We start from the raw sequence: 23,559 nt of genomic DNA, 5'->3' as shown, positions 1-23,559 counted from the left end.
AGCATGAGTGTAAACACCGCTGATTCCCACCCAGGACCAGCCCCTCCTCCACACACACACACATACACACACCTCCACTCAGACACAGAGCTCTGCTCCAGGGGCCCCTCAGGTTGGAACCCAGAGTCAGCAGACCTCTCCAGGAGGGTCTGGGGTGCCGGTGACCCCCAATCAACTGCCTGAAACTGTGGCCTTCCCAAGGGGCACCTCATCGTGAACAGTGAGGCTGTTCATGACAAAGGAACACAGTTCAGGACCCTAAGGACATGTCATCTGTGGAACCAATACTTGCGCAGAGCTCGGAAACAAGTGAGCCAGAGCAGACCAGCCACAGGTGCTGAGACTGAAACCTTGATGAAAAAACTCCCTACATCTGAAGGTCCAGGACCAGATGGCTTCACAGATGAGTTCTAGCAAACACTTAAGAGATAACATACATCCTTCTAAAGTGAAAGTGAAAGCCCCTCAGTCATGTCAGACTCTTTGTGACCCCATGGACTATACAGTTCATGGAATTCTCCAGGCCAGAATACTGGAGTGGGTAGCCTTTTTTTTCTCCAGGAGATCTTCCCAACCCAGGGATCGAACCCAGGTCTCCTGCATTTCAGGTGGATTCTTTACTAGCTGAGCCACAAGGGAAGCCCAAGAATACTGGAATGGGTAGCCTATCCCTTTTCCAGTGGATCTTCCTGATCCAGGAATCGAATCAGGGTCTCCTGCATTGCAGGTGGATTCTTTACCAACTATAAGGGAAGCCTTCTGAAACTTTTCCCAAACCACTGAAGAGGAAGGAACACAGGCAGTGAGCTGGTGATGGTGGCGAGTCAGGCTGGGTGGGGCCTGACCGTGAGCTCTTCCTGCCCCAAGAGGCCAGAGCACAGGGAATGTTGTCCTGTTCTGCTGGCAGCCTGCCCATTTTACATGGCAGCTTCACTCCTGGTCAGCTCACTAGAGCCCTCAGAACTTCTAGGTGCTCAGACCTTCTTTTGGTGAAGATGGCAGGAGAGAGACTGCAGTGCACACTGGCTACCTGTCAGGGCCATGGGAGTATACTCAGGGAAGCCTGCAGATCTGCAGCCTGGGTCACATTAAGGTACACATGTGGCAGTGTGTGCAGGGTGAGAGCTGAGCTGTTGGGTGGGGCCCCAGCCTTCTTAGGAAGAGAAGTGATCACTCTGAAAAGCCTTAAGGTCCCTGGAGGGAAGGAAGGGACAAGAAAGTCCCTGTCGGCTCTCCATCACTCCCATTAGGTTTCACAGGGAGTTGATTGAGGCCTCCCAAAGGTGCTTTCACTCACCTAGAATGGGAGAACGTGGCCTGACTCAGGAAGAGGGTCTCTGCAACTGTAATCAGCTAAGGCTCTGAAGACGAGGTCATGCTGGATTATTTGGTTGTGCCCTGAATCCCACAACAAGCATCCTGACAAGGGACAGGCAGGGGGAGATTAAGACCAAGGAAGGTAAGGCCTTGGGAAGAAAATAGCTCCAGGAGCACCTGAGCTGCCAGGAGCTGCAGGTGGCAAGGCAGGACCCCCCAGAGGGACCATACCTGCCAACACCATAGATCTGGAGACTCTGGACTCCAGACGGTGAGACAATATGCTTCTGGGGTCTGAAGCCCCTAGTTGGTGGTGACTTGTTATGGCCCCCCTGGGATCACAACCTTGATCAGGGCTGAGGTGTTGCATGTCTTGAGAATTCATGAGGCTGTCCTACCTAACGTCGGACCTGGAGCCCCCAGAGGAGGGGCTGAGGGCTGTAACAGGGGCGCTGGGGTGGGAACTTAACGAAAACAGAGGGGCCATCCCAGGGTGCCCACCGCTACCAGCTCTGGCTGGAGCCCCCACCCTAGCCACCCTCCCCTGCACATCACTGGGCCCTGGACACCTGCCCCTGCTGTCCTCTCAAACTAAAGCTGCCACAAAAGTGGGTCCTGCCCGCCCACCCAGGGCCCTCTCACTGCCTGATTCTCCTAACGCAGGGCACTAAAACCCACTGTCTCCCCTCAACCCCCCAAGTCAGGACAAAGCAGGGGTCCTCTCCAACACAAGAGTCTCCTAAAGGTGTCAGGACCCCATCACCCACAGCTCACTATGGCTGTCATCCCCCGGCATCTGGAGGTCACATGACTCTGGGAGCGTCCCTGCTCCATGACCAACGCCTGATGCAGTCTGACCCCTGCCCAGGCCCCCTCTGGCCTGGCCTCCCGCCCGCAGGCCTGGTCTCATGGTGGGTGCCCCTTCACTGTGTTCCTCTCTACCCTCCCCACACAGGAACCCTGCCCTGATACCTGGGCCGGCCGGGGTGGGCTGCCAGGCTCCTGTGCCCTGAGCGTGTCTGTGCAGTGATGCCGCTGACATGGAGGACATGGACACGGACTCTTCAGGAGCCACGACCCTGCTCCCCAGGAGGGAAGGATGTGTCTCGGTCATGCAAGTCTCTCCAGCTCTCAGCCTGTAACAGGGTCCCTGTCCTCTGTCTTCCTTAAACGGCAAATGACCCCTGATGCTGAAAAGGGAAGCATGTCTCCTGGGGCTGGGGCTCCCCTGATCTGGCTTGTCCAGCACTGCCCACAGCTCTGGCTGGATATGTCCAGGTCGGTATGACCACCCTCTGCTCCCCACTGGCCTATGTGAAGCCAGGCCACTGCATTTCGCTCACCACTGTACTTGTGTGTGCCAGGCGATGTGAGGCATAGAGTAGGAGTTCACTAAATGCTCTCTGAATGAAGGAAGGACATTAAATGAATATGCTTTAGATTTCAAATATAGCCATAGACAGACTTTCGAAACCACTGTGGAGCAGAGCACACAACTGGGTCTCCATGACCACCAGGGGAGCTGTGTGGACTCTATGTGGAAGATTGGTGCTTTGGGGTGACAGCAGGTTTGCCGCATTCGAGCCCAGCTCAGCACAGGTCATCTCTTCTGGGCAAGCCTCTATGACCCCATGTAAAGCGTTTTCATTCCTTCAGTCATATTTTGAAAGTGAAACATTACTCTTCTTCTTTAATCCATTTTCTGCATGTTTCCCATTAAACATTTTCATCATGAGATTTTACCATCTTCTCAAGATGAAGTGAAGAGAAGTGCATTCTTCAGGAGGCAACACCTCCTCCAGCTCTCTTCTTGAGAAGTCAAGTTAAAATTTGGCATCTGCTAAATGTCACTCTGCACTTGAGAGGAGGTAAACTTAAAAGATGCTGAGAAAGAGGTCATGTAAATGAGCAGGACCCCAGAACAGCCTTGAAAATTGTGAGTTATCAGGCCGTACAATGCTTGAATGTCGTGTGGGCAGGAGGCCCACGCCCTCTTCCCTGGGGCTGCTGGGCCAGAAGGTGGCCAGCAGGTCGTTCCAGGTGCGACAAGTGACAAGGGGCTGTTCTGAAGCTTTGTCCCATGAAAAAATGCCACCAGAGCAAGAATAGCCCTTGTACTCCACCCAAAGCTACCGCACACCTGTGTTCTGCTTAATGACCTCCACCACCCACAGGCCCTGCCCAAAAAGCCCTGGGCCACCACCAGGAGCTGGTGGGGCCCAGAAGGGGGCCTAGGGGCTCTGCTCAGAGACAGAATGAAGGCCAACAGCCCTTCTCTGAGACCCTCATGATTACCCTCCCAGACCTCCACTGGCTCAAGGGGAGGAGCAGGAACTGAATCAAGCTGCCTGCCTCCTCACAGCCCCCAAGCTCAGCCTGTGACATGGAGTTCTATTCAGGTCCCGTGTTCGTACACAGCTGAGTCTAGGCAAGAGAGACAGTTCCAATCCACCTTCCCCTCTCTCCCTACCTCGGGGTCCTCAAAGTGAGGGACGCATCCTTCTGTCACCAGAAAAGGATGGATAGCCCCTCTCCTGTGTGTTGTGACAGAGCCAGCCATGCCTGCAGACCAGGGCAAGTCTCTGGAAGACATGAGAGGCTAGACCCCAAGTGTCTGGGGTCCAGATCCGAAGGCCTCTTCCAGGAGTGAGGCGAGCGGCAGGCACACTGGGAAAGTAAACCTATGACCCTGTCGTCTACGCCTCAGCCTCCAGCCTGTGGAGCGGGGGTTGTATCAGCCCATCTGGGGCCCCTGCCTGCGAAGGCCTGGATGCTCACATTCCAAGTCCCATCAACACTGACTGCTCCCCACACCTGTTGCAGCACATGCTGGGCCAGCTTTCTACCAGCCGAGAAGCAGTGAGATGCGAACTCATGGTGTGAGGACCCACAAAAAGGAAACCATGCTCCCTGACCAGAGCACATCACCTTACAGTGTGTGACGTGGTCCTTCTCTGAAGACAGGCCATGGATTGCATGTGTAGGAAGTGAGCAGTTGCCAAGTGGGGGCTTCCTGCCCAGCATCCAGGGTCCCTGAAGGGTGGAGGGGCAGGCTCAAGTCCCAGGAGCCCCAGAAGCTGTGTGTTAGAGCCATGTGGATGTGAGCTTAGGGTTTCTTTCCTCCTCTGAGAGAAAGGGTGTCTACAGCCTTCATCAGCCTTTCCAAAAGGCCCGTGATTTCGGCCTACTTAAGAAGCACAGAACTGAGGCCAACTTGCAGCGGTGGAGAGTGATTGACACCACACCCCCCGCCAACTGACCTCCTGGGGCAGAGGGCACCAGCCTCCTTAGAGCGAGTCTCAGGGAGACACCTGAGCCCCCTGAGGTACTACCCAGGGTAGGGAGGAGATGCCAGGCTGCTATAGGAACCCAAGAGCCTGGGCAGTAGAAGAGGCAGAAGAGAAGGAAGACAAACCAGAAAACTCAAAGCTGATCTAACACAGCCTAGACGCAACTCCACCCCCTCAACCCCCCCATGGGACAAAGGCCACTGGGGACCCAGGCACATTTCTACTCCTTTAGCTGGCCAGCACACAGGCCACCTCTCAAATCCTCTCTGCCAAAGTTGAATGACAGGGGCCAAGAGGTGACCGCTCATCGCTGGTATGAGTCAGCACCACCCCCCAGCAAATGCAGGAGACAAGACCGGACTCAGGAGGTCAGGGTCCTTGATTCATCTGAGTTCTCACTTCCCTGAAAGGAAAGGGGAAGCTCCCCCCACCTGCCCTGTGCCCCTGAGGATCACAAAATGGACAGGGGGCTGGAGCGCTGACTCCAGGATCACCAGCCAGAGAGGGATGCCTGGTCAGCCCACATCAGTGCTTCTGCCGTCTGGTCAATTAAAGCCCTCTTTAGGGCTTTTGTCACAATTTAAACTTCTGAAGTTGGGCATTCGGCAGTCGAATGACGGGGACGCAATCAGGATCACTGGGCAGCGGGGACACTGCCGGACCCAAGCGTCCTGGAGAGTGTTTCTCCCTCAGAGCTATAGGCCCAGGGACCCAGAGACACCTTTCTCGAACATCCCTGGATGACAGATGGGCAGGAAGGAGCTGGATTCCTCACTCCCCATGCTGGGCCGGTGTGGGCACCGGACATCACATCCAGGGCTGACCACAGGCCAGCTTCAGCTGGCATAAGCTCGTCGAGAAATTTCCACCCTCATCTCAGGGTCAGTATCACGACCTCTGTGAAGCATGAAGAAGGTTTCCCTTTTTCCCTCATTTCCACCACAACAAGGGAACAAAAATTAGATAAATAAAAATAGGATAATATGTGAAGTTAGACTTGTTAAAAAAAAAAGTCATTACATAAAAAGAAGTCCATGAGAAAACAGTAACAAATACAACTTGCTATGTGAACCTACCCTGTGAAAACTGACATCTGCTTCAGTAAACACTGAGGGTCCATCTGCTATTCACTGGGTGGCCTGCCGGACTTGGGAGTGAAAGCAAGTGAGGGTGGCCTGGCCCTGAGAATGTGACTAGCCCTCCCCAACTCCCAACCACCCAGGCACAAGGTGGGCTACTTGCATCTGAACCCAGCCCCTCCCTCCCCGCACCTCTCTGCAGTTCCTGGGCCTGGAATGCCAGGTCTCCTGGGAATGACCTGCAGTTCCCACCAGCCCTGTGCTAGTCCTGGTCACTACCAGATTCCCAGCAAACGAAGCCCTCCTCACTCCCACCAAACTCCCCCGAGCTTGGGCCCTCGGTCCTGGCAGTTTCTGGGGCGGCTGGAAACAGATTTACAGGAACAAGAGCAGGACTGAGGGCCGAGGGTCTGTCTGCTGCTCTGGATGGGCTCCCGGTGCTGGGAACCCCAGGGAGAAGGATGCCCGTGGGTCCCCAAGCCCGGTAAGATGGCACGTGCCCTGCAGCAGTGGGCAGCTCCAAACGTGGCTGGATGAGCTCTGGCCCTGTGGCTTTTGTGCTGGGACAATATCTAGACAGCCTGGACCCCTCCGCTCCAGGAGTCCCAGGGACCTCACAGACCCAGAGTGCAGACCTCCCACCACTTAGAGCAGCGCACTGAGTCAGCTGCCGATAGGAGGGTGCCTGGGCTGAGACTGGAGAGACACCAGGGGAGGCAGCGTGTGCACAGGCTGCTGGGGGAAGTACAGATGTCATCCGACGAGGATCACAAAGCCCAGCCTGGCCGCGGGGAGGCCAGACCAGGGGGCCTGGGGAGGACGTCCCAGGGCGGCAGTACCACAACAAGGGCTGGGCAAGGATGCCCACAGCTGGCCAGTGAAAGGGGCCATGTAGCATCCAGGTGACAGAGGACAGGGCTAGGGCAGGGGGGCAGGTGGGGACGCAGGACAAGGCCAGGACAGGGCTGCCCAGGCAGAGGAACAAGAGCTGGGGAGACGCAGCTTCTCTCTGAGACAGAGCTGCAGTTGGGACATTACTCGGCTTTGGGATACAGTGACTGCAGGACTCTTGGAGTTGTGTAAGTGGGACTGTGGGACTTTTTGAGGCATATAAGTGGAAGTGTGAGCTTGCTGGTGAAATCATAAAGCAGCATCTTTTAAAGCCTATTTGAAAATTCTGTTTGCCAGTTCATAGAAGCCAATCCACTAGACCCAGTAGGGTTGTGCTGAAATGTGCAGACAGCTGAAGGCCTCCCCGCCCCACACGGGTGGACCCAGTGGGCTATGTGTAGCAGTCCACCCCACCCCTCAGCACAACCCATCCCCTCCACCCCCAGCCCATCCCACAGTTCATCAACCCCCAGATCAATGCAGTCACTTCCTGTCCACGTGCTAGTATTTGCCAGGAACTTTCTGTTTGTTTGCACGCCTAGTGGCTCTAGCACACAAAACTCAGATAAAAGTCCCTCTGTGGTTAATGGAAAGATCAGCTTCAGTGTTGCATCACTGCTGGAGGAGAACCTGAATCTGATGAAGCTCTGGGGCAAAGTCCTGTCCCACAAACAGCATGCCTGCCCTGGTCCTGGAAATCACTTCCCAGCTCCCAGGCACTAAACAGTTGGAGCAGAGAGTCAACCCAAAGCCTCCCACTGCTCCATGAGGAGCCACCAAGGACCCCTGACAACATCTTTATCCTTCCATTTCCGTCATTGATCTGGCTAAGCACACAGTGGGAGGGCTGAGCCAGAGTCACCACTCTAAAATGTAAGGCTTGGAAGACGCAACATCCAACTATCAGACAGCTTGGAACATAGTCAGAACAAGTAATTTTTAAAACATTTGGGAGCCCTTACAGCTATTGGCTGGTGCTTCTGTAACATCCACCCTGCTCCAGACTCTTGGCGAAAGAACAAGTTAAAAACAAATGCTTTCAGTTGGCTTAAATGACAGCCCTTTGGAGAAACCCAGCGACTGATACCGCACCCGGATAGCAGGCTGGCTGTTCTCCCAAGAAGAGAGCAGGCTGGCCCACCAAGCTCTTTGAGCAAAATGGCCCTTTTCAAAGGCGGTTTAAAACATCAAGTAAAGGTGATTAGGGACAACAACTGCATGACCCTGGTACAGGGTCAGAGCAGAAATGCCTAAAGTATGTGCATGCCTGTGACTGAAGTCTTCAATCTTCCCTCCTGCTGGTGTTCTGTTCCGTTCTGTTTAACAAATGTACACTCTATCAGCTTTTAGGCGAAGTAGGGGTGGGCTTGAAATTCCATCACTTATCAAAGCAATTGTATACAATAGGGACTGGAGCTAATTAAAATGAAATACCATCTGCCTTTGATTGAACTTTATCCTAAGCCCTATAACATTCATCTCCAGTTTGGTCATTCAAACACGATGGCAACTGCATTCCAATGACTCTGGATAGTATTAAATCATCTTTTCCCTTTTTTATTATTAATTACACAACTCTCTGATCACGAAGGTGTCACAAAACACTTCGTTAATGTGGGAAAGCGTCCTAGTGCACTGCAGGAAAAGATAACACTAAGCATCTCTGTAAAATAGCTAATTTTACCTGATATTTCATTACAATGACTTGGTAGAGTAAATATTAGTCAGACTGACAGCTAACTGATTTGGTTTGCATTAAAACTAGACTGATTTAAACCGTTTCAGTTGCGATTCTGAATTTGTCATTGGTTCTGCAGTCTATATGCTCTCCCTGGGGCTAAATGTTTAATGAGAACTGTGGGAAACAATCGCAATCACGTGGGCCTTGCGGGCACTGGAATGCACGGCTGTTTACCTTTTCTCTCCTCTATTGGCAGGGTGCTCCCACAGCAGCTCTGCCAGGAGCTGATTAAGAAGCTCTGCATAAAAGGGACTTTTAATTTGAAAAAAGTTAACTGGCACTGCCTGCGGGAGCTCCTTCCCTCTTCTTGGAGGCCACAGCTGATGACCGGGAGCCCCCGCCCACAGACCCAGAGTGAACGCAGTGCCTGGAACCCACCCACACGGCACAAGCCCATCACCACTGATGCCAAGGAGGAGCCAGCTGGGGCCCGCCTCAAGTCCTGCCCAGCTGTCTCCTGCAGCCTCACAGCCAGGCCCCCATGTCCGGCCCGGCTGGGGCCACGGGCCAGAGGCCCACCTGGTGGGCATCTCCGTGCTCCTGGACACAGGGTCACACTCAGCAGGTGCACAGTTAGTAATTCTGAAAGGAAGGGTGGAGCAGTTGAGTTGAATACCTTCAAAAGGCTTACAATTTAGACACTAGAAAAGAGTGAATCCCCCTACCCACCCACCCCCACCCCAAAACACAGGTTACATCTCCTATTTCACCTCCGCCATAGTTTTAACAATTGAGAAGCCACTTCAGTTCAGTTCAGTCATTCAGTCATGTCCGACTCTTTGTGACCCCATGAATCGAAGCACGCCAGACCTCCCTGTCCATCACCAACTCCCGGAGTTTACTCAAACTCATGCCCATAGAGTCGGTGATGCCATCCAGCCATTTCATCCTCTGTTGTCCCCTTCTCTTCCTGCCCCCAATCCCTCCCAGCATCAGGGTCTTTTCCAATGAGTCAACTCTTTGCATGAGGTGGTCAAAGTGCTGGAGTTTCAGCTTCAGCATCAGTCCTTCCAATGAACACCCAGGACTGATCTCCTTTAGGATGGACTGGTTGGATCTCCTTGTGGTCCAAGGGACTCTCAAGAGTCTTCTCCAACACCACAGCTCAAAAGCATCAATTTTTCAGCGCTCAGCTTTCTTCACAGTCCAACTCTCACATCAATACATGACCACTGGAAAAACCATAGCCTTGACCAGATGGACCTTTGTTGGCAATGTAATGTCTCTGCTTTTTAATATGCTATCTAGGTTGGTCATAACTTTCCTTCCAAGGAGTAAGCGTCTTTTAATGTCATGACTGCAATCACCATCCGTAGTGATTTTGGAGCCCAAAAAAATAAAGTCTGACACTGTTTCCACTGTCTCCCCATCTATTTCCCATGAGGTGATGGGACCAGATGCCGTGATCTTAGTTTTCTGAATGTTGAGTTTTAAGCCAACTTTTTCACTCTCCTCTTTCACTTTCATCAAGAGGCTTTTTAGTTCCTCTTCACTTTCTGCCTTAAGGGTGGTGGCATCTGCATATCTGAGGTTACTGATATTTCTCCCGGCAATCTTGATTCCAGCTTGTGCTTCTTCCAGCCCAGAGTTTCTCATGATGTACTCTGCATATAAGTTAAATAAGCAGGGTGACAATATACAGCTTTGACGTACTCCTTTTCCCATTTGGAACCAGTCTGTTGTTCCATGTCCAGTTCTAACTGTTGCTTCCTGACCTGCACACAGGTTTCTCAAGAGGCAGGTCAGGTGGTCTGGTATTCCCATCTCTTTCAGAATTTTCCACAGTTTATTGTGATCCACACAGTCGAAGGCTTTGGCATAGTCAATAAAGCAGAAATAGATGTTTTTCTGGAACTCTCTTGCTTTTCTGATGATCCAGCGGATGTTGGCAATTTGATCTCTGGTTCCTCTGCCTTTTCTAAAACCAGCTTGAACATCTGGAAGTTCACGGTTCATGTATTGCTGAAGCCTGGCTTGGAAAATTTTGAGTATTACTTTACTAGCGTGTGAGATGAGTGCAAGTGTGCGGTAGAAGTCACTTAGTTCTCCAAAATTCCTAGGAAATGAGACATGAAGGGGCCTGGGGCCCTTTAGTGCAGTGCTTGTACCTGCACAAAACTCTCCTCCAGCAACAAGATACAGAGGAAGTGTATGGGACTAAAAATAACTGCAAACATGCACAGTTGGGGGAAATTCCGGACAAGATACAAAAAGACTAAAACCCAGCTGCCACTTCTCAAGAGCCTGGAACAGAAGCAGCGGACTGCACATGCCCCTTGCACTCAACACAACCAAAGGGGCTCAACACCACCAAAGGGGTGGGTGGACCACCTAAACCACCCCTCCAGCCTGACCCTGAACACACCCTGACCCTCACCCCATATAAGGAACCAGCTCCCCCCACTCCACCCACCTCAGAAAGCAAGCAAGCAAGGGAGCCTGTTGTTTGTTCCTGATCTCTCTGCTGCAGCAGGGACCCCAAAAAAGTCTCGCTTGAATCTCTTGTCTGGCCTCTGATCGATTGCTATTGCTGGGGGGGAGGCCAAGCATCCTGTTGGGTAGGAGAATGGGGATCAAGAAACCTCCCTTCCAGGGACAGCCCTGCAAGAATCTGCCTTGCAATACCAGAGACAAGGTTTCCATCCCATATTGGGGAACTAAGATTCCACATGCTCCAGAGCCTGAGTGCCATAACTGGAGAGCACAGACGCTGCAACTACTGAGCCCACTCACCACAACTAGAGAGTGTGTGCTGCAACTAACACCAGATGCAGCCAAATAAACACATTAATTAATTAAAATAAATAAAAGACATGTAGCCAAATAAATAAATAAATAAAAGACAAAGAATCCCACCATCCCATCCTGTTCACATGCACATCTCTGGGGTGGGGGTTGGTCATCCCCCATGCAAACAGCATGCCCTGCGCTGTGACTCTCCCTGTGGAAACAGTAACTCCAAACAAGCATGCCATCCTCATAAGACAGACCTCTGCGTGCTTAAGAAAAACTGTGGAGGGCACAGCAGCAACTCCCTTCTGAGCTTAGGTGAGGAGCCCCTGCGAACCTCAGCACCGCCCCCACCACCAGCTGCAAGGACCCCCGTGTGTCTTTGTGATGGCCACGTGCTCTGCACTCAGCCCTATGGTGACAAGGGCATGGGGTCTGCTCACTCTTCTCCAATGGCCCGTCCTGTGAGACTTAGCCACTACCACCTGGCTTTGCTTCTGAGAGGAAAAAAAAATGTACCAGCCCCTGTGAAAAGTGTCCTTCCAGCTCCATGATGTGAACACTCACAGGTCTCACCACAGCCCCACACAGTCAGGTGGGAGGAGGCACATAAGGTGCCCTTCATAAACACAAACTTCCTTTTAGCTGTGAGGGAAGAATGGGATTAGCACAGTGTTTGATTCTATCTCCTTCTGTTTGTCCACCCACTCACCATCCATCCAACCATCCTCATACCCACCCATAAAGTGAACTCAGAACCATACACTGTGTGTCCACCTTATCAGAGCCCAGCTCATGGATGGGCTGGCTCATGCACTGGGATGACTTCCCCATGCTCTTGAAACCAGAAATCACAAAGTTGTAACCGAAGAAGCATTCCCAGGACAAACCATCTCTCCCGTCAGCACAAGAGGAGCCACGACGGTGGCGGGGTGGTGGTGGCGGGTGAGGCTGGGGGTGATGCTTGGGACACCACCACGGCCAGTTTCTCTGCAGAAACTTTACTATCCACGTTCTCTGGGGATCACTGCAGGAACACCCCATGCCTGCTTGGGAGTCTAAATGAACATTCTGCACACTGCTTTTAGGAAAGGGTGATTTCCATGTTCTAAAACTATAATTTACCAGTGGCCTCATTTGTTTATTGAGGCCATAACTGCTTGTCATTGGCACTTCACCATCCCTCGTAGCTCTCAATGCCCTGTGACATATCATGTGTCTTTCTGCGGACCGTCAGCCCCACTGTCCACTCCAATGACCCTGTTATGGACATAGCGGGACACACAGCAGGTATTCCAAAATCACCTGGTGAATGAATGAGGCCACCAAAGGCTCACTTGGCCATCTTACATCTTTAATCTTACCAAGTATCTGCTGACCCAAGAGTCAAATATTAATCTCAAATCTATGTAGAATCTATGACTAACCACTGATAAATAAGAATTATACTAAAAATGTTATTAGCTTCTTTTCAAATTACATCTGTTTTCATCTCAGAGATCACAGGGACTTTTAAGGAAAAAGCTACATTCACTGCCTAAGTTTTCAAGTTCATGGTAACCATTAAGATATGTGTTATGACAACCACAAAAACACCTGCCTGTCCAAACTCTAATTTCATTATTAAAACGACGATTTGAATTGCATAGCCTTTATGGGTAAGATGCACACATTTATCTCCGCTAATTACTGTGTATTTTGTTGACTTTTAAAGATTTAAAATGATAGCCCTATAGTCATTTGATTGCTGCTTCAAACTGAAGTCAAGAATTTAAATACTCAAGTCTCACAAAGGACCCAAATATTTCGAGTTTTTAAATGCTCTGATATGTAGCTGCACATCTGTTTTGTTTTGTTCAGAGAGGAAAACTTAGGGTCATGGAGAATCTCATTAAAATCCAGACTTGGGCATTTTCAGAACCAGAGACACAAACAACCCACACAAAACACTGTAGGCCCTAAGACAGCACCCTGCCCAGGGAGCAGAGCTGTACCTGGGGGTCCATCCTGAGGAAGGTGTGAGGGCCTCTGCTGCTCAAGGTCGATCTCTTAAAGGTTTTGCTGTGATAAAAGTGGTAGTAATCTTCCAGGTTTCCAATCTGCAAAACAAGAAGCAGGATACCACCAATCAGTATAGCCTTACCAAACCCTGCCTCTCAGAACACCTCCCCCTCCTCTGAGAGACCCATCCTGCCCCCAGAACGAGAATACCCTCCGTGACGCTCCCCAACTCACAACTCTGCCACAGATTCAAGGTCTGTGAATGTCAACTCGGAGACCCCTTTCTGGGTAAACACTAGGTGGTATTTCCGATGAAGTACATGCTCCCCAGATCTTGCAGTGAGTTCGTATCATTTAAAGTTTGTATTACCATGGCCAAGTTATTTTAGACAAGAATTCATGTTCATTTTGGGTTAAGCATCCTTGAAGCAGCTCAGTTCGGTGTCAAGTCAGGTCTAAGTCTGTACCAAACACTCATTTATAAACAAACTCCATGCTCTCTGCCCCACCCCCCCCCCCCCCCCGCCCCGGGTACACTGAGACATCTAAGAATGAACATCCGCTCCCAAGTGCAGCAAAGAGCCAAGGCAAACACGCAGCCCCATCTGCTTGGGGACTGTGGAAAGGTCAGCTGAGAACACCCGAGTCCCAGGGTGTCCAGACTCTCGGCCAGCAGCGGTCTATCAGGGTGGATTTCAGCTTGAGGGCTGGAGGGGACATGGCAGGCTGCTCCTGCACCTTTTCCCGCCATCCCAGCCCCAACCTGTCTCGTGTCTCACAACCCTGGAGCATTAGGACACTGTACTCAGGAGACCTGCCTCTCCTCCTAAATTCCACTGGCTGCTGGAAACAGCTGGCTGGTCACGACCCCTGAGCAGAGCCTTGTCACTGAAGATGGAGCAAATGCTACACAGACTCTCAGGCTGCCCTCCTCAGGCTGAACCACCCTAGTTTCTCTTCCAGCTCCTGATGAGAGGGTGGATTTAAGACAGACTGTCTTCTGCAGCAGTCAGATGTCATGGTGACGAGCCTGGTTTCAGCCAGACAGGGCTCATCCAAACCTTGCCCATTTTCTTCACTGCCCACGATCCTGTGATCCTGAGCAAGATTCCCCTCCTGCAAATCTCAGTTCTTTACATGTACAGTGGGGATAAAACTACATACCTCAAGAACTTGTTTAAGCAGGACTAACGTCCACCCAATTCACCATGACCTTCCGCTGCCCCTCTTCCTACTCACAGACACTGCATCTGTCCAGTGCAAAGGACAGGACCAGGCAGAGACCTAAAGGGACATGGAGATGCTGAGCAGGCATTTCCACGTCTTTCCACAAGAAGATTGAGCAGGTGTCTACAGAGAGAGCCTTGCTTGACTGTACCCTTCACCCTCATATCCAGAAAACCCAGCAGTCCGGCTGCATCCTGCTTTTCAGTTTCCAGAGACACCACTTGTCCTTGAAATGAAGAACCTCCTTGTTTGCTCAAGCTTGCTCCAGGGTGTTTCAGTTGTTTTTAAGCACAGAACAGTGAACACCATGACAGCTGTGAAGGTTAGCCAGTTATAGTCTATATGGTGTCTGCCTAGTTTAGTGCCTTGAACACAGTTGCTGTTCAGGAAATCCTGGCTGTATTAGGAGCTGGAATTCTCACCCTGGCTCCTCTCCAAGGCTCCTTCAATCCCTCCCTGGGCCTGGGATGCACCTTGACTCAGCCTTACCTGCTGGGGAATCTGGGCTTCAGACCCTCTCTAAGTCTTAGTCTCCTTGTGAGAACAGGAACCACTACCTTTGAGGTTTGTTCCAAGACATTCCCTCTCCCCTCTTCCCTCACTATACACACATGCATACATGCATACATACACACACACACACCACACACACACACACACCACACACACACACACAACACACCACTTATACACACACACACATACACACACCACACACACATACATCGCACACACCACACACACACTACACACACACTGCACACACATACCATACATACACCACACATGAACTTTCCTGGAGGCTCAGTGGTGAAGCATCCACCTGCCAACGCAGGAGATCTGGGTTCAAACCCTGGGTCAGGAAGATCCCCTAGAGAAGGAAATGGTAAGCCACTCCAGTATTCTTGCCTGGAAAATCCCATGGACAGAGGAGCCCAGTGGGCTACAGTCTGTAGGGTCACAAAGAGTTGGGCACCACTGAGTGACTAAACAACAACAACAATACACGCACCCATACACATACACAGAGTCAGGCACAGCTCTTCATATATAAAGAGCCAGCAAAGTACCTGGCAGGCAGTAAGTGCTCTATACATGGTCTTCTGCAATTATGGTTCTTGGTTCATTTTCTTTTTTTTTAGTTGGTTCATTTTCTAATTCAAGCATTTTTCAACCATCATGAACCTCATTATTTCTGCCCTGTTTTGCAAAGAAGCACTCTTATTTCTCCTCCTACAGTTAACTGCTCATTTTTTCACCAAAGTTAATTGTTATGTCTGTCAAAGGGCTCCTCCTAGAGCAAGCTAAGCTATTATTTAACAATAATGCAACTTTAACTTACAGCAATGTTTAAGCCACATATTAACTTATAAGCAGCCACCATCCCTGGGAGATGTATCACAACTTTGGGTCTTTTAACTCCAGGTGTTCAAATCAATTTCCACTCGGGACATGGAGAAACTAAGAGCTGAATCCAATGTGCTGGCAAGGGGAGGGATTAATTTCAGAGCTGCCAACTCTAAGCACTGGGCTTGTCAGGTAGAAAGGTGGTAAAGAATCCGCCTGTCAATGCAGGACACACAAGAGACGCAGGTTCGATCCCTGGTTTGGGAAGATCCCCTGGAGGAGGAAATGGCAACCCACTCCAGTATTCTCGCCTGGAAAATTCCATCGACAGAGGAGTCTGGTGAGCTATAGTCCATGGGGTTGCAAAGTCCACGGGGTCACAAAGAGACAGACACAAATGAGCACGCATGCATAGACCCAAGTAGGCCCGTGTCAGGGTAGCCCTGGACGCCACTCAGGGCAGCACCTGGCCCTAGAGCAGCCCAGCCTCACTGCAAAGGCCAGTACCCAGGTGGTGCAGGCCAGTGATGCTTCTCCCATCCAGCTCCACCCTGAGCAGGGCTCAGACGGTCACTCCCGTTGAGCAATTTCAGGGAAGAACAGATGGCTCCCATGGTGCTAACCAGACAAACTGCCCCGGGGGCAGCAACAGGCAATGCCACATCTGTTTTGGGAACTCATCTGCAGCTCAGTATGGATGATAAAGGTCTGGGTAAGGTGCAGGGGAGAAGGGGACACCAGTCGAGGACACCCTCCCATCCTAACAACGCCAGGTGCAGAAGGTGGAATCTGATTCAGGAAACAGGGGAATGAGTCAGGTTCCTGGCTACTGGGGACTCTGACAGTTGCCACCCATATCCTCCCAGGGTTCTGTGTGCATCTGTATACCCTCTGGGCCCTCCTGGAGCAGGGTGCAGGCATGGAGAGCAGAACTCGTCCTTCCTTGAAATGAAAGATTTGTGAACAGGCAAACAAAGGGCAGACAGGGCATGGGACAGCCTGACCCTGGAAAGACTGTGAGGGCAGGAAGAGGGAGGAGGGGGAAGGCAGGGCCAGATGCTGAAGAGGGAGTCCTGACACTGGGAGAGGCCCTGGCACCACCCTCGCCTGGATGGACGTGACATCCTGAAGCCTGAGGACACGCCATGTGGTCAACCATCTCTTGACCCACTCAAGAGCGGCAGTGAGCCAAGGACAGACCACAGGCAAATGATCTATCTCCTGCTTATTGTGTTAGCTTTTTAAATTGTGGTAAAACAGACAGAGGGCTTTCCAGGTGGCACTACTGGTAAAGAACCCACCTGCCAATGCGGGAGACGTAAGAAACACAGGTTTGATCCCTGGGTCGGGAAGATCCCCTGGAAGAGGAAATGGCAAACCACTCCAGTATTCTTGCCTGGAGAATCTCATGGACAGAGGAGCCTGGTGGGCTACAGTCCATGGGGTCGCAAAGAGTCGGACACAACTGAAGTGACTTAGCACACAGAACAGACATAACGTTTACCACTGTCACAGTGTTTAAGTATCTATAGTTCAGGACACCAGGCACATTCACACTGTCATGCAATCATCACCATCATCATCTTGGGAACCTTCTCATCTTCCCAAACTGAAACCCTGCCCTCATTACATGTGAACTCCCACCCTCTGGGCCCTCCTGGAGCAGTGTGCGGGCATGGGGAGCAGAAACCGTCCTTCCTCGTGATGAAAGATTTGCGAACAGGCAAACAGAGGGCAGACGGGGCACGGAACATCTGCTCTGTCTCTGTGAACCTGACAACTCTGGCTGTCTCAGGGGAACCACTGGCCCTTCTGTGACGGGTTTACTGCCCTAACATGATGTCCAGGTTCACCCCTGTTTTGCCACAGGTGTCAGAACTCCCTCCGTCTTTCAGGCTGAACCACACTCTATGGTGGGCATACGCTATCATCGCTTGTCTATTAGCCCACTGATGGGCACTTGGCCTGCTTCCACCTCCTGACTGCTGTGAATGGTGCTGCTCTGAGTGTAGTGTGTGGTGTCTGTTGGTGACCCTGCTTTCCATCCTAGGACGTACACACAGCTCCTGTTTCTGTAAGTAAAGCTTCCCTGGGGACCCTGCCCACACATGGGCCCCCACACCATGATGCCGAGCCCAGTGGCTGCCACAGGTACCCTTTGCCCCCTCACCTAGAACAGACCATGTGTGGACCTTACAGAGAAGGCCTGCCAACCTGAAACTCTAGCATTTACTGCAGGGTGTGTCTGGGGTGGGGGTCCACCAGCCTGAGGCCAGACCACCAGTCCCCATACCAAGGGGTTCTGCTTAGGAGGTCAACGCCTTCAGCATCTTATCTAGTCACGGACCTGCCTCCTCTCCAGGCACCATCCTTGTTCAGTGACCTGGTCACTCCCATCTGACTCATGCGCCCCAGCATCAGGACTGGTTAGGAGTATGAGGCTTCCAAGATGGGAAGAAAGAAAGGATCAAGAGCTAGCAGAGCGGGAAGCTCTGCTTCCCTTCATGTCCCTGCCTGAAGTGGGACATGGCCCAGCGTGGATGATGCGGCATTTACCACGCGGCTGTTTCCTGCCCCTTGACTCGCACCCCGCCCCCTCACTCAGTGACCTTCCCCACCCGGATTACGCCCTCCCCCTCAGGGCACTGTCCCTCAAGCTTGCCAGGGCCTTCATGAAATAGGAGGACGGGAGGGCAAGACACTGGGGATGTGGCCACTGGCTGGGGTAAACACAGGGACAGTTGACTGCCCCTGGCCTCACAGGTGGGAGTCAGGGAAGAGCCACAGAGATGGCCCCACTTCACAGATGGAAAAATTGAAGCCGAGGAGGCTAAGCCCAGCATTACGTTCAGACTCTCCCCACTGTGCCCGACAAACCGGCGACAGTCTCACACCGAATGACACCCAGGCACACGGGTTAGGGCTGAGGATCACTGCAGCCTCAGGGTCAGACCGACAAGAGCTGGAGTCAGAAGAGCAGACAGAGAAGTGGCGGGGGCGGGGGGCACAAAAGACACCTTAAATGCAGTGCGATCCCATGGGTAAGAAGAGGCCCTTGTATTCACTTGATTTCTGCACTGACATTAATGTGGGCACTTGTCCCAGCTCCACAGCCCCGCTGTCCCGGACACTGTGCTCTGGCAGCCACACCTGCACATGCTCTGCACACCACCTCCCTGGCCAGTGGCTGAGCCACCTGCTCAACTGACCCAGGGGGCAGCGGCTGCTGCAGAACCCTGCTGCCCAAGTGCCCAGGCAGTCTTCTCTTCTTCCTCTCTTCCCATTCTCTCCAGCTGCCAACCAGCCCTTGCTGGCACTGAGCCCCCAGAACCTCAATCCACTCTGCCTCAGTGAATCTAATCTCCAGTCTGTGAGGTGTTTTTTTGTTAATTTTTTTTTCTTTTGGTGGGGTTGGGTGGGTGTGGTCACAACATAAAATTTTTGTAAATGCTTTTCTCTTTCTCTTCTGTGTTATTTCCATGATGGGTTAATCAGAGCTGTTCTCTTAGCCTACTGCACCCGCCAGAAAATGAACAATCCGCTGAGTGTGTGAGGCCCACGTCTCTTCACTCAACACTGGTATGTAATTATACATATTAGTTGATAAAATTGGTAACATCATTAAAACCCTGGCTAAGTATTCTAAGCCAGAACACTGGAAGAAATGGGATCAAGGAACCCACAGTGAAGAGTTGGATGTGGTTTCCAACCGGGACCCTCCATGAGGCACTTTGGAAACTAGTTCTACACGTACTCAGTGCAAAATACAGACAGTAAACAGGCACAAAAAGAGCAGGGAACAGCAAGTCCTGTCTTCTCCTTCTCTGTGCAGCTCCCGGGGCCCCTGATTTTTGCTGGGGCTCTTGGTTCAGAACAGGGAAACCCCCTGTCCCAGGCCTCCAGCTGAGACAACACAACCTGAGCTTCACAGCAGCCTTACAAGGCAGGTGCCATCTTCACTTTCATGGTGTAGATGGGGAGATGCAGGTTCTGAGTGGTTCAGAACCGCCCCCTCACTGCAGGCAGCACAGTCAGGAGATGAATCCGAGTTCACGTTCCTAACCATCACCCTTCTGCCTCTGGACATATCTGCAGTGCTGTTGTCATGGTGACCCCACTCACCCCATCTGGTCCCTGACAACACATTGTTCACAGCAGCCCAGGGCCTCGTGGGGCTCACTCTCCTTCCTACCATGCAGGAATCTGGAGAGAGACCATTGTGGCCCATGCATACCTCTGATGGGTGTGTTTGCGGATGGCCAGGCATGGAAATGGGTGCCTGTGTATTCATGTACGTACATATGCAGATGTATGACTGTATGTGTGCACAGATGTGAGAATGTGTATATATACACGCATGTTGTACATTCAGATTTGTGTGCACTTACATTTGGTGACTGCAGTCATGAAATCAGAAGACGCTTGCTCCTTGCAAGGAAAGCTTTGACAAACCAGGACAGCATACTAAAAAGCAAAGACATCACATCACTTTGCTAACAAAGGTCCATATAGTCAAAGCTATGCTTTTTCCAGTAGTTATGTATGGATGTGAGAGTTGAACCACAAAGAAGGCTGAGCGCCAAAAAACTGATGCTTTCCAACTGTGGTACTGGAGAAGATTCCTGAGTGTCCTTTGGAGTGTAGGGAGAGCAAACCAGTCAATCCTATAGGCAATCAACCTTGAATATTCACTGGAAGGACTGATGCTGAAGCTCCAATACTTTGGCCACCCGATGCAAGGGCCAACTCAGTGGAAAAGACCCTGATGTTGTGAAAGATTGAAGGCAGGAGAACAGGACAATAGAGGATGAGATGGTTAGATAGCATCACCAACTCAATGAACATGAATTTGAGCAAACTCTGGGAGATGGTGAATGACAGGGAAGCCTGGCATGCAAATAGGAACAAACTAGCTGTGGCTGGGCCTGCCCCCACACGGAGGTCCTGGTCGTCGAGGTCTGGACCACCTCCAGGAGGCACTGAGCTACAGCCAAGGGTCGTGCCCCACCCCAAGGACAGCTCTTCCTAGGAGAAGGCCCCTCCACTTCTTGCCTGGCCCTTCCTCACTGGCCCCACCAAACTCCCCGCCCCTACTCAGCATGCTGAGCTGGGAAGGCTGCGCCGACCCCCACAATCAGAGCATCACCCTGAACTCAGCACCATCTTGCTGTCCTCACCCTCACCAGACCCCTCCTCCTGAGGAGTCCCTGCTCTGGGTGAAGGTACTACCATCCTCCCAGGCATCTGTCACCAAGCCCTCCGAGAGTGACAGCCTGAAGGGTTCTCAAGTCTGGAGGCTCCCTGTCGCCCCCACCATGGGGCAAGGCCCTACTGCCTCCTGGCCTCCATTATGGTCTCCACCATACCGCCATCCCCACCTCCTGGAGGAGCAGAAGCCTATGGACCCCTCATAGGGCACACGCACGTCTCCACGACCAAGCCAGGTCAGCTCTCCCTCTGGCACAGGCCTGGCCTCGCCAGCATCACCCCTGTTCTCTAGTGATGCTGCTGTGTAGGAGGGACCCTTGGTTGCTTTCACACCCCCAAGCCTGCTCACGCCAGCCATCTCACACCAAGTCTACCTCCTGCTCTGATTTTAACTATCATCTCAGCTGTCATGGCCTCCAGGAAGCCCTTCTGGACCTCCCAGGGCCAAGTGTGCCTACATGTGCCCACTACAGCCCATCTTCAGTCCCTCCCTCCAAGATAAGTTCCTCAAAGGCAGGAACTGTCATCTGTATAACCCACAGGCACTGGCAGCATCTGGTACACAGCAGGAGGTCAGGAAATGTTTGGTGAAATGAACAGACCTTGAGTCATACTGGAAGGACACACATCTTCCTGTCCACACACACAGAGCTGTCCAGTGTGGTGGTGACCAAGACCTCAGGCCTCCCAGCCATCTGGCCTTTGGGCTCTCTAGCCCCCTTCCCAGGACAGTCCTGAGGCTGTGGATGCAGGCAGACCACCCACCAGCTGAGTGGCTGGGTGAGGCCCAGGCTGGCTCCTCTAATGTCCATTCTAAGGGTTGCGGGGCTGGGAGGCAGGTGGTGGCACTCCATGGAGAGGAAGCATCCAGGGGACCACAGGTTGGGGCAGGGGCCGGGGGGGGGGGGTGTGCAGCAACAGCTTGCAAAGCCCAGCGAAGAAGGGGCAGGGGCCAAGTGTAATGGGGAGAGATGCCTGGGCTGGGGTGTTTACAGGAAGAGCCCCTCCGGTCCTGCTTTTCCCATCAGTGTGAGCATGGCTAGCTTCATGTCACCTCCCTGTTTATGCAAGGCAGGTGTGAGGTGGGCGGGATCCGGGGTGCTGCCAGGAGGCACACCCTGCCTTCCCGGAGGAAAAGGAGATGACTTGGTGGTTTCTGCAGAGCTTCGAGAACAGAGGAGGAGGGCCCCGAGTCATTCATCAAGTCTGCTGTGCAGCAAAGTCATTGATGAGCGTGCTGGGTCCACCCCAGATGACATTCCATGGCTCCAAAGGTCCACCACCCACTTAGGCCTCCCACGGCCATCGTGACCTCAGACACTCAGATGCAGGTGCAGGGCTGCTGGACCGTGAGGCAGGGAGGCTGGTCAAGCACACACTCTGCTCTGTCCCTGGCCGCCCCGCCTCCTCCTGGGCCAGCACAGTGGAATCTGCCTCAGGGAACAGCTGATAAGTGGTCGTGCCATGTCAAACCTCAAGGATGCAGAAACCAATGGGCTGCAGATGAGGCTTCTGACTTTGCAAGAAAGTATTCAGTTTATCACTCCCGGAGCTGCCCCTGGCTGGAAACAGATGTTCTGAGCCCGGCTGCTCACAGCTGTAGTGGGCTGGCCGCCGGGCCGCCGGGTCCGCATCTCCCAGGGGCCCCAGCTCTGAGAGAGGCGTCTGTGTTTGAAAAGTCTCGGGCGTCAGAGTTCAGTTATATAATGTTACTGATCCCAGTTGGTCTGCTCAAGAAAAACATAACTAATTAGAGCCTATAAAAACCTACACACCAAATTAATCTGGACTTGTGCTGGTGACTTCCGCCTAAAGAAAGTCATAAACAGAGATGGCCACTGAACCTATATTTAGCCAGCACTGGGTTACCTGGTATTTATAATGAAGGAAGTCCAGAGAGAGAGAATGGACAAGTTGTTGTTACTTTTAAAAGCGTTTTTAAAAAATCCTGCTTCCCATTTTGGTCACAGAGACACACAGCGACACTCTGTTACTGCAGTAATTACAATTCTGACCCAAGTTAAGGTTATTGCACAATTTTCTAGTCTGCTCAAATTGCTTTCCTCAACACGCATCCACCCAAAGCATGTCATTAAGCTGCTCGACTTCCTACAAATTCCTGAAAAACCATTAATTTTTACTTAACAGACTTCATTTTCTTTTCCCTGAAGTCACCAAGCTGAATGGTCTCGCTTCAGATGAGAATGGTTAATGCACAGATCAAGCTACACCTTTTACATCCACAGAGAGACATCTGAAAAACTACACGGCCTTTCTGAAGATTTTCATCTTAAACCCTTTACTGCTTAAAGGGGTCTTTATGACTTCCAGAATTAGTCATTTATCCCATTTCTAAGCTCGACCACCCCCCAACCTCCATGAATCTGACTTGATGTGAGGGTGAGGTTGGGTTCACCCCATGTCCCTGCTGCCTGCTAACTGCTCTGCAGTGCGTGGTCTCCATGGGGGAGAGGGATCCCCAACTGGGAGGCAGTGGGCAGGTCAAGAACAGGGACCTAGAACTCTTACAGGAAGCCAGCATCCCGATCCTACCTCAGCTCCTGCAAGTTTCCAGCACCTCACTGGCAACTACTGGTGAATGTGGGCCCCGTCATGCGGCCCACCTGCAACCACTTGCCGCTGCAGGTAGCCCACGGTCCTTGTGACAGGGGACTGGGCTCTCCTCATGCTAGCACAGGCCTTTTTCTTGCTGAGCACGGAAGACATA

The 23,559-nt window shown here is 51.9% G+C and overlaps 1 protein-coding gene across 3 annotated transcripts in view; it reads right to left on the bottom strand.

The window, feature by feature from the left end:
- PCSK6 (proprotein convertase subtilisin/kexin type 6) overlaps positions 1-23,559 on the bottom strand; it is a 165,862-nt gene that overhangs the window by 104,593 nt on the left and 37,710 nt on the right. For all 3 annotated transcript variants that reach the window (XM_043921580.1, XM_043921578.1, XM_043921579.1), the window contains exon 2: positions 13,043-13,147. In XM_043921580.1, coding sequence (XP_043777515.1) covers positions 13,043-13,147 — 105 coding nt within the window. The remainder of the gene's footprint in view (positions 1-13,042; positions 13,148-23,559) is intronic.

Source organism: Cervus elaphus, chromosome 13, assembly GCF_910594005.1.
Source record: "Cervus elaphus chromosome 13, mCerEla1.1, whole genome shotgun sequence".
Taxonomy (NCBI): domain Eukaryota; kingdom Metazoa; phylum Chordata; class Mammalia; order Artiodactyla; family Cervidae; genus Cervus; species Cervus elaphus.
This window is presented reverse-complemented; position numbering and strand designations above follow the sequence as displayed.